The sequence below is a fragment of the Hypanus sabinus genome, chromosome 14 (genome assembly GCF_030144855.1).
Source record: "Hypanus sabinus isolate sHypSab1 chromosome 14, sHypSab1.hap1, whole genome shotgun sequence".
Classification (NCBI taxonomy): Eukaryota; Metazoa; Chordata; class Chondrichthyes; order Myliobatiformes; family Dasyatidae; genus Hypanus; species Hypanus sabinus.
This window is the reverse complement of record NC_082719.1, coordinates 94,709,109-94,724,937: the sequence shown is the minus strand read 5'-3', so window position 1 is coordinate 94,724,937 and position 15,829 is coordinate 94,709,109. Positions and strand designations below refer to the sequence as shown.

The 15,829-nt window shown below is 41.0% G+C and overlaps 1 protein-coding gene across 1 annotated transcript in view; it reads right to left on the bottom strand.

Moving 5' to 3' along the window:
- Positions 1 to 425: 425 nt before the first annotated feature.
- The window catches only part of ccbe1 (collagen and calcium binding EGF domains 1), a 392,272-nt gene continuing 376,868 nt past the window's right edge, over positions 426 to 15,829 (bottom strand). The window contains exons 10-11 of the mRNA XM_059989658.1: positions 9,379 to 9,414; positions 426 to 5,834 (exon numbers count right to left, since the gene is read on the bottom strand). Coding sequence (XP_059845641.1) covers positions 5,622 to 5,834; positions 9,379 to 9,414 — 249 coding nt within the window. The 3' untranslated portion in view covers positions 426 to 5,621. The remainder of the gene's footprint in view (positions 5,835 to 9,378; positions 9,415 to 15,829) is intronic.

Here is a 15,829-nt window from a genome sequence, read left to right as displayed (position 1 = left end):
ATTGTCCAACATCATGGATATCAGATAGAGTATTTGGTAATTGATGCTGTGATACATCCTTGGATGTTCCAGGACACATAATCACAGATGCATCCTCGAGTCACTGGGTGTTTTGGGTCTTTCAATATCAGACACCCTCACCCAGGTGACACAGCCAGGGCTAATCAGGCCCCAGCTTGTGTCCCAGCAATGGTCTTACCTTTTGATCCATAGCCACCTGGAGGTTCACTCAGCAGCCTCTGTGACAGTCTTGATGGCTGTTCTTTTTGCAACCCTCATAATGTCAAGGAGAGAGTAGGTTCTGCAGAGTGAGCAGCCATCAAAGCCTCTACAGCCCACCTCTATAGGCTCACATCGTGCCCTCTACTCATCTCCACCAGCTCATGTTTTTATTACACTGGAATGAATAATCCATTTGATGTGGTAATAACCAAGTCCTCTTTTATTTCCAAACCTTATAGAAAAATTCTCATAACAGACATAATTAATATGTATTCTTCTGTTTGCTTCTGACATTGCCATCCAGCGGTCAGTTAACAATATGCAAGTACCATACATAACAAACATACTGGACGTCCTAGAACAGGGGTTCCCAACCTAGGGCCCATGGGTCCATGGTATTGGTCCATGCCATGAAAAAGGGTGGGAACCCCTGGTTTAGAAGATTAGCAGCCAAGGGAGGGAGCATAGGAAACGGGAGTATGAGGATATTTCAAACAAGAGAAAATCTGCGGATGCTGGAAATCCAAGCAACACACACGAAATGTGTTAGAAATTCAGCTGGCCAGGCAGCATCTATGGAAAAGAATAAAGTCATGAGGAGACTTAGTCACTTACATCCATTTCCCAAGAATCCAGGATCACAAATGATCCATTCCCTAATTCCATAGGCATATTTTAATTCTATCCCTTCATGCCATTAGTTAACAAGAACCTTTCTCAGATTCAAATTTGACCATTGTTAATTATGAGGAGAGTTTTCATTTTCTAACAGACACTGCACATCAAGTTGTTTTTTATATTCTGAAAGAGGTGACTCCATTATTTCGTCCCCCCTCACATGGCTTCACCTATCACCTTCTAGATTGATACACCTTCCCCTCCTCCCACCTTCTCATTCTGGCTTCTTCCCTCTTCTTCATCTTTCCTGATGAAGGGTCTTGGCCTAAAATGTCAACTCTTTATTCTTTTCCATAGATGCTGCCTGACCTGCTGAGTTCCTCTAGCAGTATGTATGTGTTACTCCACTATTTCAAAGCTGTGCTTTGGCCTCAGCATGCTAAGGAGCTTAAGTAGTTTCTTTTCTATTTCACCTGCTCCTCTAAAACTCAATCGTATCGGTTGTTCAAACTGACAGGAACAGTGTCCTGTTATATATATATAACCCAACTTTGTCATTTAAGCTCTGTGGTCCAACCATCCCTTTGGAAAGTTTGACTGTGGGAAAACACTAGACTTTAGATCATAATAGATTTTGGATTCATTGCATTATAAAGCCTGGTTACCAAGTCTCAAAAGTCTAACGGATTAACAACACAGAAATGGGGCCATTCTCATGTCACAGAATGTAGGCCCACATGGCAGATGACAGGCTATTCAACTGGATTGATGAATTGGGTGAAAGTTTGAGTGTAAAGCATGTGGTGCTCAGACAGTAAGGCATAGGAACAGAATTAGGCTATTGGGCCTATCAGGTCTGCTCTGATTTTGGGTGCGAAAGTGGAAAGCATTCGTTAGTATACTAAATAGCAATATTTTCAGACGTTTAATATAAATGCCCTAACCTTCTAGATGATACAATGGTCAGTAATGTTTACTAATGTATAATAGCCCCAGGGAATTATGGAGAAGATAAGACCAACCCCCGGAAAAGAAGAGGGTAAAGGCCTGAGGTGGAGAAACAATAATTACTCCCATCAGGCCAAGCTGCAACAAAAGGTGCAGTCTGACTTTGTCTGTCCTCATCTGAAAATTACTTCAAATAGAACTCAAGAAATTCAAGCCTACTCCAAGATTAATATAACCCTTTCCTCCTATATAGCCCTCCATTTTTCTATCATACTTGTGCTTATCTAAGAGTCTCTTAAATGTTTGTAATGTATCTGCCTCTGTCGCTACCTCTGGCAGGGTATTCCACGCACAACCCACTCTGTTTAAATAACCCACCTCTGATGTCTCCTCCAATCACCTTAAAATTATGCCCTCTCATATTAGTCATTGCCGCCCTTGGAAAGGCTCAAATGTTCACTCTATCTATGTCTTTTATCATCTTGTACATCTCTATCAATTTGCCCCTCATCCTCCTTTACTCCAAGGTGAAAAGCCCCAGCTCACTCAACCTATCATTATAAGACATGTTCTCTACTCCAGGAAGCATCCTGTTAAATCTCTTCTGCACCATCTCGAAAGCTTCCACATCCTTCTTATAATGAGGTGACCAGAACTGAGCACAATACTCCAAGCATGCTCTAACTAGGGTTTTATAGAGCGGAAACAGTACCTCGCAGCTCTTGAACTCAAGGTCCTGACTGATGAAGGCCAATACACCATTTGCCTTGTTAATAACCCTGTTAACATGCGTGGCAACTTTGAGGGATCTATGTATGTACATGGGCTCCAAGATCCCTTTGTTCCTCCACACTGCTAAGAATCCTGCCATTAATTTTGTACACTGCCTGAGACATGGAAACTGGAATTAAAGAAAATGCTTGGAACACAGCAGAATTATTATTATGAAAGAAATTAAACTTACAGAAAAACTTCATTCAAATTAGACATTGGCGTCAGATGACACTGTTGGACAAGTGCACGTCTGACGTATGGGAGTTATTTGAGCAGAGTGCAGGACTGGTTTGTTCCAGGAAGGCTAAGGATAATGAGGGCAAGGTAAGGGAACCCTGAATAACTCAAGAGATATTAAATTTAATCAGGATGATCTTCTGTACGTTCATAATTTGTCCACCTTTGTGAGCAGTTTTTCATTGATTCTTTTGTTTTTCTTACTGTGAATGTTGTAAGAAAATGAATCTCAGGGTTGTACGTGGTGACACATATATACTTGGATAATACATTTACTCTGAACTTTAAAAAAGTTTAGGAAGCTAAAATCAGAATGGGCTCTTGTGGAATATAAAGATAGGAGGAAAGTGCTCTCATAGGTGATTGGGAAATTGCCAAAATACACCATGCAATGTCCTTGGCAAGCAGGGTCAACAGTAATCCCAATGCATTTTATACTTATATTAAGAAAAAGAAGATAATTAAGGAGAGGGTCAGTCTACTCATGTGCACATAAAGGAGGGAATTTGTCCTTGGAGTCAGGGCAAAATGCTAAATGAGTACTTTGTGTCATTATTACCAAGGAGAAGGAGTTGGTGGAGAGTGACAACAGAGTGGGGCATGCCAATATGCTGGCACATTTCAATATAGAGGAGGAGACAGTAATGGGTCTTTTGAAAAGCATTATAGTAGATAATACCCCAGAGACTGAAGGCATCAATCCCTAAATATTGAAGAAAGCAAGTTGCTAGGGCTTTGACAAGAATCTTTGTGTCTTCACTAGCAACAGCTGAGGTCCCAGAGCACTGGAGAGCAGCAGATGTTGGACCTTTGTTCAAGAAGGGAAATAGGGACAATCAAGGTAATTATAGGCCAGCGAGTCTCATGACAATGGTAGGAAAGCTATTGGAGAGGATACTGAGGGTTAGGATTTGTGAATGTTTAGAAGGACAAGGCCTATTTAGAGGCGGTCAGCACGGCTTCATGTGGGGGCAAATTTGATTGAGTGTGTTGAGGAGCTTGATCAGGGTAAGGTAGTGGCCATTATTCACAAATATGGACTTCAGTTAGGCATTTGACAAAGTTCCTTGTTGTCAGTTGCTTTGGAAGATAAAGATGCAGAGGACTGCAAGTTTGGGTTTGGAACTGGTTTGCCCAAAGAAGATAGACAGTAGGGGTGAAAGGCTGTTATTCTAGCTGGAGGTCCGTGACCAATGGTGTTCCACAAAGATCGGTGCTGGGATCTCTGTATTTTGTGATATATCAATGATTTTGATAGAAGAGTAGATGGGTGGATTATCAAGTTTGCTGATGTCCCCGAGAGTAGAGGAGTTGAGGATGGAGTGAAGAACTATTAAATTATAAGGTGGATATGGATCTGTTACACACATAGGCAGAGAAGTTGCATATGGTCTTTTAATTTGGGCAAGTGTGAGGAGGTGCATTTGGAGAGGTCAAAAGGAAGGAGAAATGATACAGTCAATTGTAGATCCCTTGTGAGCATTGAGGTACAGAAGGATCTTGAGGTCCAGGTCCATCATTCACTGCAAGTGGCTATCAAAGTGGATAAGGTGGTCATCATTATCATCATTGTGTATGATCATTCTTGGCAATTTTTTCTACAGAAGATGTTTGCCATTGCCTTCGTGTGGGCAGTGTCTTTACAAAACAGATGAGCCCAGTCATTATCAATACTCTTCAAAGACTGTCTGCCTAGTGCCAACGGTCACTTAAGCAGGATTGTGACGTACACCGGCTGCTCATACGATCATCCACCACCTGCTCCCATGGTGTCACGTGACCCTGAGCAGGAGGCTAAGCAGGTGCTACACCTTGCCCATGAGTGACCTACAGGCTCCTCTGGTAGAGATGCACCTCCAACTCACCACACTGGATAAGTTGGTAAAGAAGTTATAAGGAACATGTGCCTTCACCAGGATGTTGCCTGGATTAGAAGGTGTGAGCTCTAAAAACAGATCGGACAAACTTGGGTTATTCTTCTTAGAGTGTCGGAGGCTGAGGGGAGACCTGATAGAGGTTTTTAACATTATTATAGGTATGGATAGGGTAGCTAGTCAGAATCTGTTCCCAGTGTAGGAATGTCAAAACACTAGAAAACATGCTTTTATGGTTAGACAGAGGAGATTTAAAAAATGACATGAGGGACAAGATTTTTATGCAAAGAGTGATAGGTGACTGTAATGGGTTACCAGGAGTAGTAATGGAAAAAGGCAGTTCAGTAGGGTTTAAGAGGCTCTTAGATAGACACATGGATACAAAGGGAATAAGGTGGCAGGGTATATCAATGAGAAACAGGAGGAGGAAACTCAGTATAAATTACCATCAAGATTGGCACATCATGGACAACTGGCTTGTTCAGTACGGTACTATTCAATGTTCTGGGCTCTTGTTCATGCTTAACCTACCTTCTAATTTCAGGTCTGCTGAATAACCTGATAAAATTTATAAAAGAACTAGTAATTCCTAAATACAGAGATCATGAACAAAACTAAAAATGTGAGTAAAGTTTTGCGATAGAAGCAAGATACGGCAATTGCCCGTATTAGGGAAGATTGTGCACATTTCTTTCTCATAGATCCGAAATGTTAAATGTGACAAAATATTTGCTCAGAATTTGTCAGTCTGGTCTGTTATACAATTGAACTACATCAAAACTCTAGACCTCATCTCAATTTATTACTCTCGATAAAAGTAGTTCTCTGATACTGATTTTGAAATAAAATTCTACAACAGCATAGCGAAATTTATTACATCCTCACTGATTCAATCCCTTCAGTCTGGTTCCAATGGAAGAGAACTGTTTAGCGGCTTCGAAAGCCGTTTCACTTCCATGCAGTTGGTCTCTTTGGGAATTCTTGTGACGGGCCTCTATGTCTGTGGTCTTCACCTGATCCCCAATCAGAAATCTCGTGACTCAGCGGGTCCTCTGCAGTGGCGCCATTTCCACGGCCGAAAGCCTTCAACTGGAGCTCTGCAATGTCATTTCTAATGTCTGCCAACATCAGCAGCAAAAAATCGAAGGAGCCTGGCGGACCCTGCAAACAATAATTTCTCAATATTAGTTTTGAAAGAGCAACTTAATTGCTTCTACATTTCAAGGAATATACAGCTGAGGCTTTGTGCACCTGGCAAGATCTGTGAAATAAGAATCACGAGTTAACGTTTCAAACTGAAGACCCTACGACAGATCTTAGAAACAGGGATTCCTATTGCAAAATTATTTTCTGCACTTTCGAGTAAGCTTTGAAAATTTTCTAGATCTGGTCCTGATGTTATGGTGTGAAAGTCTTTATTTTTCCATGTACACTTATATACATTAGGAATTTACTGTGGTGTGTTGACACGTAATAAAAACAATGCCATTCAACAATTATAAAGAATAAAATATTATATAAAACAAAGTTAGAGATTAATGGATGGATATGGAATAAAATGTATACAAATATGTTTTTATGTATTAATGCACATTTTATTTTATATCCAATGGATATTCCATATACAATGTAGACAGCATTATAAAAAGTGGTCTAAAGTGTTCACAGTGTAGTGATGGCTGTAATAGATAGAGGGGGTGGGGTAGGGTCTAACTAGAAGGGTTGATCAGACTAACTGTCTGGGGAAAGAAACTTTTAAAATGTGTGAGGTTTCTGTTTTAATATAATGGTTTCAGATAGGAAATTTTGGAAAAGATAGTTTTCTGCTGGGTAGTGTCCACAATGATTTTTTACCTACTTGCTTTTTTGTTCTAGATATTTATAAATCCTGTAGTGATGGTAGACTGCAGCCTCTGATCTTTATTGCTGTCCTGACCGTTCACTGTAATTCATGAACATTGTGAAAGGATGCTGCAATATATGTATCAGTGAGTCGACAGATTCGCAAGTGTTTTTAGGATAGTTGTAGCAGTTTTGGCTAATTAGGATTAACTGTAATTGTACTAAACAGTGGAACATGATGGAGCAGTTGTATCTACTTGTAATTTGTTCAAGTACCTCTCAGCTTTAATGCCTCTTATGGAGTGAAAGAATATCTTCTTTTTAAGACAAGCTAAGGGCCAACAATAACCATTGGCTTTTATAGTACATGGCTCATTTTATCTTGACCCACAGATGGTTTTTGCACACTGAATAACTAGAAATTGACTTGATAAAGGTGTACATGATGAATAGTGTTGGTGTATTTAATATTTCAATAATATTTGAGTGATCTTGTATATATATTGTTTGATTAAGCATTCTAGTTCACTTAACTAATTTAGAATGGGTTATATGTATAAATACGTGACTTACATTCATCATTACGCTTCCACATGATAAGCACGCACCTTGGTTAAAAATAAGCTCGTAACCTGTATTTTGGACTGTTGTATCCTCCCTTGAATTAGTTTAATGTTTTGAAGTTACAAAACAGAACAATAAGAGGCATACATTGAGTGGACAGACAAAGACTTTTTCTGGGGGGGGGGCTAATTATGTGGGGGTGTGTGTGAGGTATGATTTTAAGGTGTCTGGAGGAAAGTATAGAGAGGATGTCAGAGGTAGGTGTTTTGCACAGAGAGAGTGGTGGCTGTATGGAATACCTTTCCAGGGGTGGTAGTCGAAGCAGATACATTAGGGACATTTAAGAAGCTCTTAGATAAGCATATGGATGATAGAAAAATGAAGAGTTTTGTCAGAGCAAAGGAGAGGAATAAACAGTTGTCATTTCAGGCCAAGACTCTTCTTTAGGACAATACAATAACCTGCCTCTGCAATGCAGCTCTAATGTATTTAGATGTTTCAATATATGTAAAATTGGGCCATTAACATATTAGGATACACAATATAGTAAAATCTTAGAAAAAACATCAGCCCGAAATGTCGACAGTTTATTCCTTTCCATAGATGCTGCCTGACCTGCAGAGTTCCTCCAGCATCTTGCATATTTGCATGTATTACTCAGGATAGCAGAAGTTTCTGCCCTTGGTGGAGCAGACTCAATGGACTGAATGGCCTAATTCCACTCTTATACATTGTCTAACCACATTGCCTTAAAATGCTGCTCAGATGTTCAAAGAATTCACTACAATTCAGAAGAATGAGGGGTGACCTCATTGAAACCTATTGAATGATGAAAGGCCTTGACAGAGTGGATGTGGAGAGGATGTTTCCTATGGTGGGAGAGTCTAGGACCAGAGGACGCAGCCTTAGAATAGAAGGGCGTCCTTTTAGAACAGAGATGAGAAAGAACTTCTTTAGCCAGAGAGTGGTGAATCTGTGGAACTCGTTGCCACAGCAGGCTGTGTAGGCCAAGTCTTAATGTAGATTTAAGGGAAAGGTTGATAGATTCTTGATTGGTCAGGGCATGAAGAGATATGTGGAGAAGGCAGGAGATTGGAGCCGAAAGGGAAAATGGATCAGCCATGATGAAATGGCAGAGCAGACTCAATGGGCCAAAATGGCTTCATTCTGCTGCTACATCTTATGACCTTATGGTAAGACTGGTCTGGTGAGATTACTGATCTTCCTTTACATTAACATTGTTAATAGGTATCCCAGGTATTTCTTTTCTTGTACAAAGGAAGATTTGAAATGTGCTCTTTATTAACAGATGGTGATTTTATTCTGAAAAAAAGCTTCAAAATGAAAGTTTGAATCCTTCTGGCATCGGTCGTCATGTAGGATCATTAAATGTTTTAAGTGTATGTGCTTTCATGTGCTCAGTAATTAACTATTCATGGATGGATTTAGGCCAGCAATCAAAAACACATTGGTATATCCCTACCTCCGCTTCCCTCTGGAAATTAGAAATTTGTTCACCAGCGCACATGCTGTCATTTACTTGTTTATTAATAGAGCAATAAATGAGGTCCTCCTCTTTTCAAGGATCAAGGATTAACTTTATTCGCCATATGTAGTACCATGCAGTATATATGTAGCTAGAGTACTTAAGACTTTTGCACAGCATTGCATTTGTCAATGTGGAGCGGAGAGCGGGTTTGTAAATTTGGCTGGTGCAAAAGATGTTGGGAAGGCTGAGGAGGGTGGAACGCCATGGGAAGGGTGTGGGACAGGTGGCAGAGAAGGAGCATTAAGGGTTGGAGAAGTCGTGGGTGCAGATACACCCAGCCTTGAGACATCATTTGATTCCAAGCAATTGGCTTATTGATCATTACAGAATGCCTCTCTGGTGCTTCCTGCTCCCTCCCTCTCTCTTCCCCTTTTCCCAACCAGGATTCCACTTTCCCTGCCCCTGTTCCACTGCCAGTCCTCAATAGCGACCCATATTAGAATCAGGTTTATCATCGCTCACTTATGTTGTGAAATTTGTTTATTTTGTGGCTGCAGTACAGTGCAATACAAAAAATTATTAAAATACTCTGCAAAAGTCTTAGGCTCCTAGCTATATATATGTACCTAAGACTTTGGCACAGTTACATTTACAATGTAAACAGAATTAAAAAATCACATTTAAAACATCTACAGTGAAGTGCAGTGATTACATGCTCATGTATTACCAAATGTGCAGTTTTAAAACACTTTATTTAATTGCAACTTCTTTTTTCAGTTAAATTCTACAGATCGGTATCATTTCACTTACAGGGGATCCCCTTGGTCCCGGTGCACCTCTTTCACCCTGTAATGGGACAAGACAATGATTAGAATGAGAATCAGAATCAGGTTTATTATCATCGACGTATGTCATCAAATTTGTTGTTCTGCAGCAGCAGTACTATGCAGTGCATAAAAATGACCATCAATTACAATAAGAATATAAATAAAAATTAATAAATAGTGCAAATAGAGAGCAAAGTAGTGTTGATATGTTCATGGACTGCTCAGAAATCTGATGGTAGAAGGCAAGAAGCTGTTCCTAATATATTGAATGTCAAGGATCTAGGATCAACTTTAATTGCCATACATCTACATTTACATGTATTAGGAATTTGTCGTGCGTTGGTATAACGTGTAACAAAAAACAACATTCAAAAGAATAAAGAATGACATAAAATATAAAGTTAGAGGTTAAAGCATGGATATGGAATAGAATATGCATAACTACATAAATACCAGCATGTATTTACAATGTAAACAGAATTATTAAAAGTGGTTTAAGGTGCTTACTGTGCAGTGACAGGGTAATAGATAACAAGAGTCGTAGCCCGAAATGTCAACTGTTAATTCGTTTCCATAGATGCTGCCTGACCTGCTAATTAGATAGTGAGTTTGTGAGGGCTAACTACAAAGTAGAATGGTTGATCAGGTTAACTGCCTGGGGAAGAAACTTTTAAAATGGTGTACAGGTTTTGTTTTAATCCTACCCCTGCATGTATTACTGTCTTTAATTTTCCAACATTGATATAATTTGTTATATTAAATAGACAGGACATGTTGTATTTGATCAGACTGGAAATTTTCTTTTGGTTACTTCTGAAACTGAGGCTTTAAAAGGCATTGGTCAGACTATACTTGGTGTATTGTGAGCAGTTTTGGGCCCCTGATCTCGGGAAGGATTTGCTGGCATTGGAGAGGGTTGAGAGGAGGTTCATGAGAATGATTCTGGGATGGAAAGTGTTAATGTATGTGGGGGCGTTTGATACCTCTGGGTTTTTACTCACTGGAGCTTAGAAAACTGGTGTGAATAGGGGAGGGTTGGTAATCTTATTTAAACCTATTGATTATTGAAAGAGCAAACACAAGGAAATCTGCAGATGCTGGAAATTCAAACAACAACACACACAAAATGCTGGTGGAACACAACGGGCCAGGCAGCATTTTGTGTGTGTTGTCGATTATTGGAAGGCCTGGATAGAGTAGGTGTGGAGAGGATGTGTCCTATAGTTGGAGCGTCTAGGACCAGGGGACAGCCTCAGAATAAAGGCACATCCATTTAGAACAGAGTTGAGGAGGAATTTCTTTAGCCAGAAGATGTTGAATCTGTGGAATTCATTGCCACAGATGGCTGTTGAGGCCAAGTCATTAGGTATATTTAAAGCAGAGGTTGATAGATTATTGATTAGTCAGAGTGTCAAAGGTTTCAGGGAGAAGGCAGGAGAATGGGGTTGAGAGGGATATTAAGTCAATAAATGAATGTGCAGACTCGATTGGCCAAAAGGCATAATTCTGCTCCTAAGTCTTATTATTTTATAGTCTAAGCAACTCTTTATTCATGTGTATCAATAAACGGTGCAGCAGACGGAAGTGGTAGTGAGTGGAGGTGCAGTTGGTCAGGAATGGGGGATGTGGAAAGATTGACTCCCAATAGAGGGTTAGGGAAGGTTATATGATTAAAAACTGTGAAATAACAACTCTCCACACTGCTGAAAGCTTAACTCAAGGTAGCCAGATCCAGAATTATATTCTTTAGATGAGCTTCCAGTCATCTGATTTTGGAATCCATTTTAGCTATAAACTGCAACTTTGGCCTTTTATAGCTCTGAGGTGCCGGAGACTGACAAATGGCACCAACTGCCAGGCACAGCAGGCTAGGTTTTTCCCTGCACCAGCATGGGCCAATGTGGGCAGGATTTCTAACTCTAGCGCCTCAAGCAACAACTTCTGCTACTATTGCTTCTTCCCTGTAAGCAAATTACTTGGCTCCTACCCCCTTAGACCGTTCTGTCTAAACATCTTTTCAGTGCCTCAACAGTTCCCTCTGGCAGCTTATTCCACATACCCTTCACTCGTCTGTGTGAAAAGTTTTCCCCTCACATCCCCTTTGAAGTTTTCCAATCTGACCGTAAATCTCCACCTTTCCAGTTTTACGCTTCACTCATCGTCATTATGTGCCGTGTCGTATGACGTGGGCAATCATGTTCTTATCCATGATCATGATTGCTCTTGGCAAATGTTTTTACGGAAGTGGCTTGTCATTGCCGCCTTCTGGGCAGTGTCTTTACAAGACGGGTGACCCCAGCCATTATCAATACTCTTCACAGATTGTCTGCCTGGCGTCAGTGGTCTCATATCCAGGACTTGTGATATGCACCGGCTGCTCATACGACCATCCAGCACCTGCTCCCATGGGTTCTGTGACCCTGATTGGGGGGCGAAGCAGGTGTTACACCTTGCCCGAGGGCGACCTACAGGTGGTTTCTTACACCACTTTGGTAGAGGTGTATCTCCATGCCACCCCATGATGCTTCACTCCCTTGGGAAAAAGACTGTGACCATTCACCCTATTGATTCCCACACAATTTAATATCCACCTGTATTTAATTTACTTTATACGGTCACTCCTTAATCTCTTATGCCACAGAGAAAAACAACCCCAGCCTATTTAATATCTCCTTATAATTCAAGCACCTTGATCCAGCTAACATAAGACCAGAAGACAAAGGAGCAGAATTAGACATTTGGCCCATCCAGTCTGCTCTGCCATTCAATCATGGCTGATCCTTTTTTTCCCTTCTCAACACCATTCCCTAGCCTTCTCCTCATAACCTTTGATGACATGTTCAATCAAGAACCTATTGATCTCTACCTTAAATATACCAAGGACCTGGCCTCCACAACTGCCTGTGATAACAAATACCACAAAATCACCATCCTCTGGTTAAAGAAATTTCTCTGTATCTCTGTTTTAAATGGACACCCCTCTATCCTGAGGCTGTGCGCTCTTGTCCTAGACTCCTCCACCATGGGAAACATCCTTTCCATATTTACTCTGTCTAGGCTTTTTAACATATAAAAGGTTTCAATGAGATCCCCTTCATCTTTCTAAATTCCAGTGAGTACAGACCCAGAGCAATGGAACGTTCCTCATATGATAACTCTTCCATTCCCAGAATCATCCTTGTGACCCCTTTCCAATAACAGCACATCTTTTCTAAGATGAGGGGCCCAAAATTCAAAACTCAATACTCAAGGTGAGACCTCACCAGTGTCTTATAAAGCCTCAGCATCACATCTCTGCTTTTGTATTCTAGACCTCTTGAAATGAACGCTAACTCTACCTGCAAGTTAACCTTTAGGGTGTTTTGCACAAGGACTCCCAAATCCCTTAGCTTCTCAGATTCTTGGATTTCCAGTTTGGAAAATAGTCTGCCCATTTATTTCAACTACCAAAGGGCAAAATCATGCATTTTCTAACATTGTATTTCATTTGCCACTTCCTTGTCCATTCTCCTAATCTGTCTAAGTCAGTCTGCAGCCTGCCTGTTTCCTCAACACTTCCTGACCCTCCACCAAACTTTGTATCATCTGCAAACTTGGCAACAAAGCCATCTATTCCATCATCTAAATCATTGAGATATAGCATAAAAAGAAGCAGTCCCAACACCAACCCCTGTGGAACAGCACTAGTTATGGCAGCCAACCAGACAAGGATCCTTTTATTCCCACTCACTGCCTCCTACCAATCAGCCAATGCTCTAACTTTCCTCTCATACCATGGGCTCTTAACTTGGTAAGCAGCCTCATGTGTGGCACCTTGTCAAAGGCCTTCTGGAAGTCAAAATATGCAACATCCACTGCACCTCCTTTATCCATCTTACATATAACATCCTTAAAGAATACAACAGGCCTGTCAGGTAAGATTTTCCCTGAAGGGAACCATGCTGACTTTGTCCTATTCTGCCCTGTGTCAGCAACTACTGCATATCCTCATCCTTAGGAATTAACTCCAAGATCTTCCCAGTCGCTGAGGTCAGGCTAACTGGTCTATAAATACCTTTGTGAATTGCATGTGAAAGCTTTGTAACGCATGAGATTTAAGCACAGATCCAGGTCTGCAACCAAGAGTTCAGTCATGCTTGAAAGTTTGTGGTGCCTCACCGAGATGAGTTGGATAGTGTGACAAGGATAGTTTACAACCCACCTTCACATGTCCCACCCCTAGAGTCCAACCCTAATTTGTCTGGAGTCCAACCCTAATTTATAGTTGCAGTCTTCTATCAACTGGGGCGACATGGCAGAGTAATAGCTAACAGCACTAGTGAACTGGGTTTGTTTCCTACTGCTGTCTGTAAGGAGTTTGCATGTTCTCACCATGACTGTGTGGGTTTCCCCTAAGTACTTCGGTTTCCTCTCAGATTCTCAAGATGTATTGCAACACATACAAAATGCTGGAGGAACTCAGCAGGTCAGACACTATCTATGGAAAAGAATAAACAATCAATGTTCCAGAAGAGTCTTGGCTCAAAACATTGACTGTTTATTCTTTTCCACAGATGCTGTCTGACCTGCTGAGTTCCTCTAGCATTCTCTGTGTGTTGCTTTGAATTTCCAGCATTTCCGGACTTTCATGCCCAAGACATATCAGTTCAGGTTAGTAAGTTGTGGGCATGCTGTTTATGTTGTAAGTGTGACAACACTTGCAGGCTGCCCTCATGATGTCCTCAAATTGTGTTGGTCCTTGACTCAAATGATCCATTTTACTGTATGTCTCAATGTACATGTGACCAATAAAGCTGATCTTTCATCTCTTTTTAAAATCTTTACCTGATAGATGTTAGGTGGGAATTGAAGAAAACTAAAACAGAAAGTAATGGGAATTCTCATCAGAAGCAAGAGACAATCTGCAGGTGCTGGAAATTCAAGCAACACACACTAAATGCTAGAGGAACTCAGCAGGCCAGGCAGCATCTATGGAAAAAAGTACAATCAATGTTTTAGGCCGAGACCCTTCAGCAGGACTGGAGAAAAAAAGATGAGGAGTAGATTTAAAAGGTGGGGAAGGGGAGAGAGAAACACAAGGTGATAGGTGAAGAGCTGGAAAGTTGAAAGGTGAAAGTGATACAGGGCTGGAGATGGGCTTGCTTTTATTAGGCAAGGTATTGTGTTCAAAAGCCAAGAAGTTATGCTGCAGCTTTATAAAATAGTAGTTAGGCAACATCTGGAGTATTGCATACAGTTCCGGTCACCTCATTAGAGGAAGATATCAAGGCTTTGAAGAAGAGGTTTACCAGGATATTCCCTGGATTAGAGGCCATGTGCTGAGTGGTTGGACAAACTTGGGTTATTTTTTCTGGAGCGGCAGAGGCTGAGGGGAGATATGATAGAGGTTTATAAGATTATGAGAGGCATAGGTAGGGTTGACAGATAGTACTTCTTTCCCAGGGCTGATATGTCTGAAACCAGAGGGCATCCATTAAAGGTGAGAGGTGGTAAGTTCAAACGAGATTTGAGGGGCAAGTAATTTACACAAAGACTGGTGGGAGACCGGACTGCACTGCCTAGGGTGGCAGTAGAGGAGGCACATTAGGGACTTTTAAGAGATGTTTAGATTGGCACATGGAAGGATATGGGCACTGTGTAGGCAGAATAAATTAGTTTAGCTGGCCATTAAATTACTAATTCAATTTGTTCAGCACAACGTTGTGGGTCAAACAAGCCTGTTCCTATGCTGTAAAACCACTCCTCATCCTCTAATTACTCGACATGTACTCTCTTGATCATATGTACTTTTTAACAGAGGACCAAGCACAGAACAAAGCAAAAGGAACCTAATTTGCATTTTCAGCTCTGAAACAGGATTTGATGCATCTTCTCTCCAAAGATGCCGGTGCAAACACAGTTTTTATTTTATTTTAAATTTCTGGTAAAGACACTTGACTTTTTTTTTTGTTAAAGAAAACATATGGCATGCTTGCCCTTATTAGTCAAAGAACTGAGTTCAAAAGTCAGTAAGTTATGTTGCAGCATTATAAAACTCTGGGTAGGCCTTATCTGGAGTTATTTTCATCATCATTATGTGCTGTGTCGTAAGGTGTGGGTGACCACAGTCTTAACCATGACCATTGATTGTTCTTGGCAAATTTTTCTGGAGAGGTAGCTTGGCACTGCCTTCTTCTGGGCAGTGCTTTACAAGACGGGTGACCTCAGCCATGATCAATACACTTCAGAGACTGCCTGCCTGGTGTCAGTGGTTGCATAATCGGGACATGATATGAACTACTGCTCATAGAACCATCCACTACTTGCTCCCATGGTTTCACATGATCTTGACCAGGGGTCTAAGCAGGTGCTACACCTTGCTCAAGAGTCACCTGCAGGCTACCAGAGGGAAGGAGTGCTTTACAACTCCTTTGATAGAGATGTATCTCCACCCT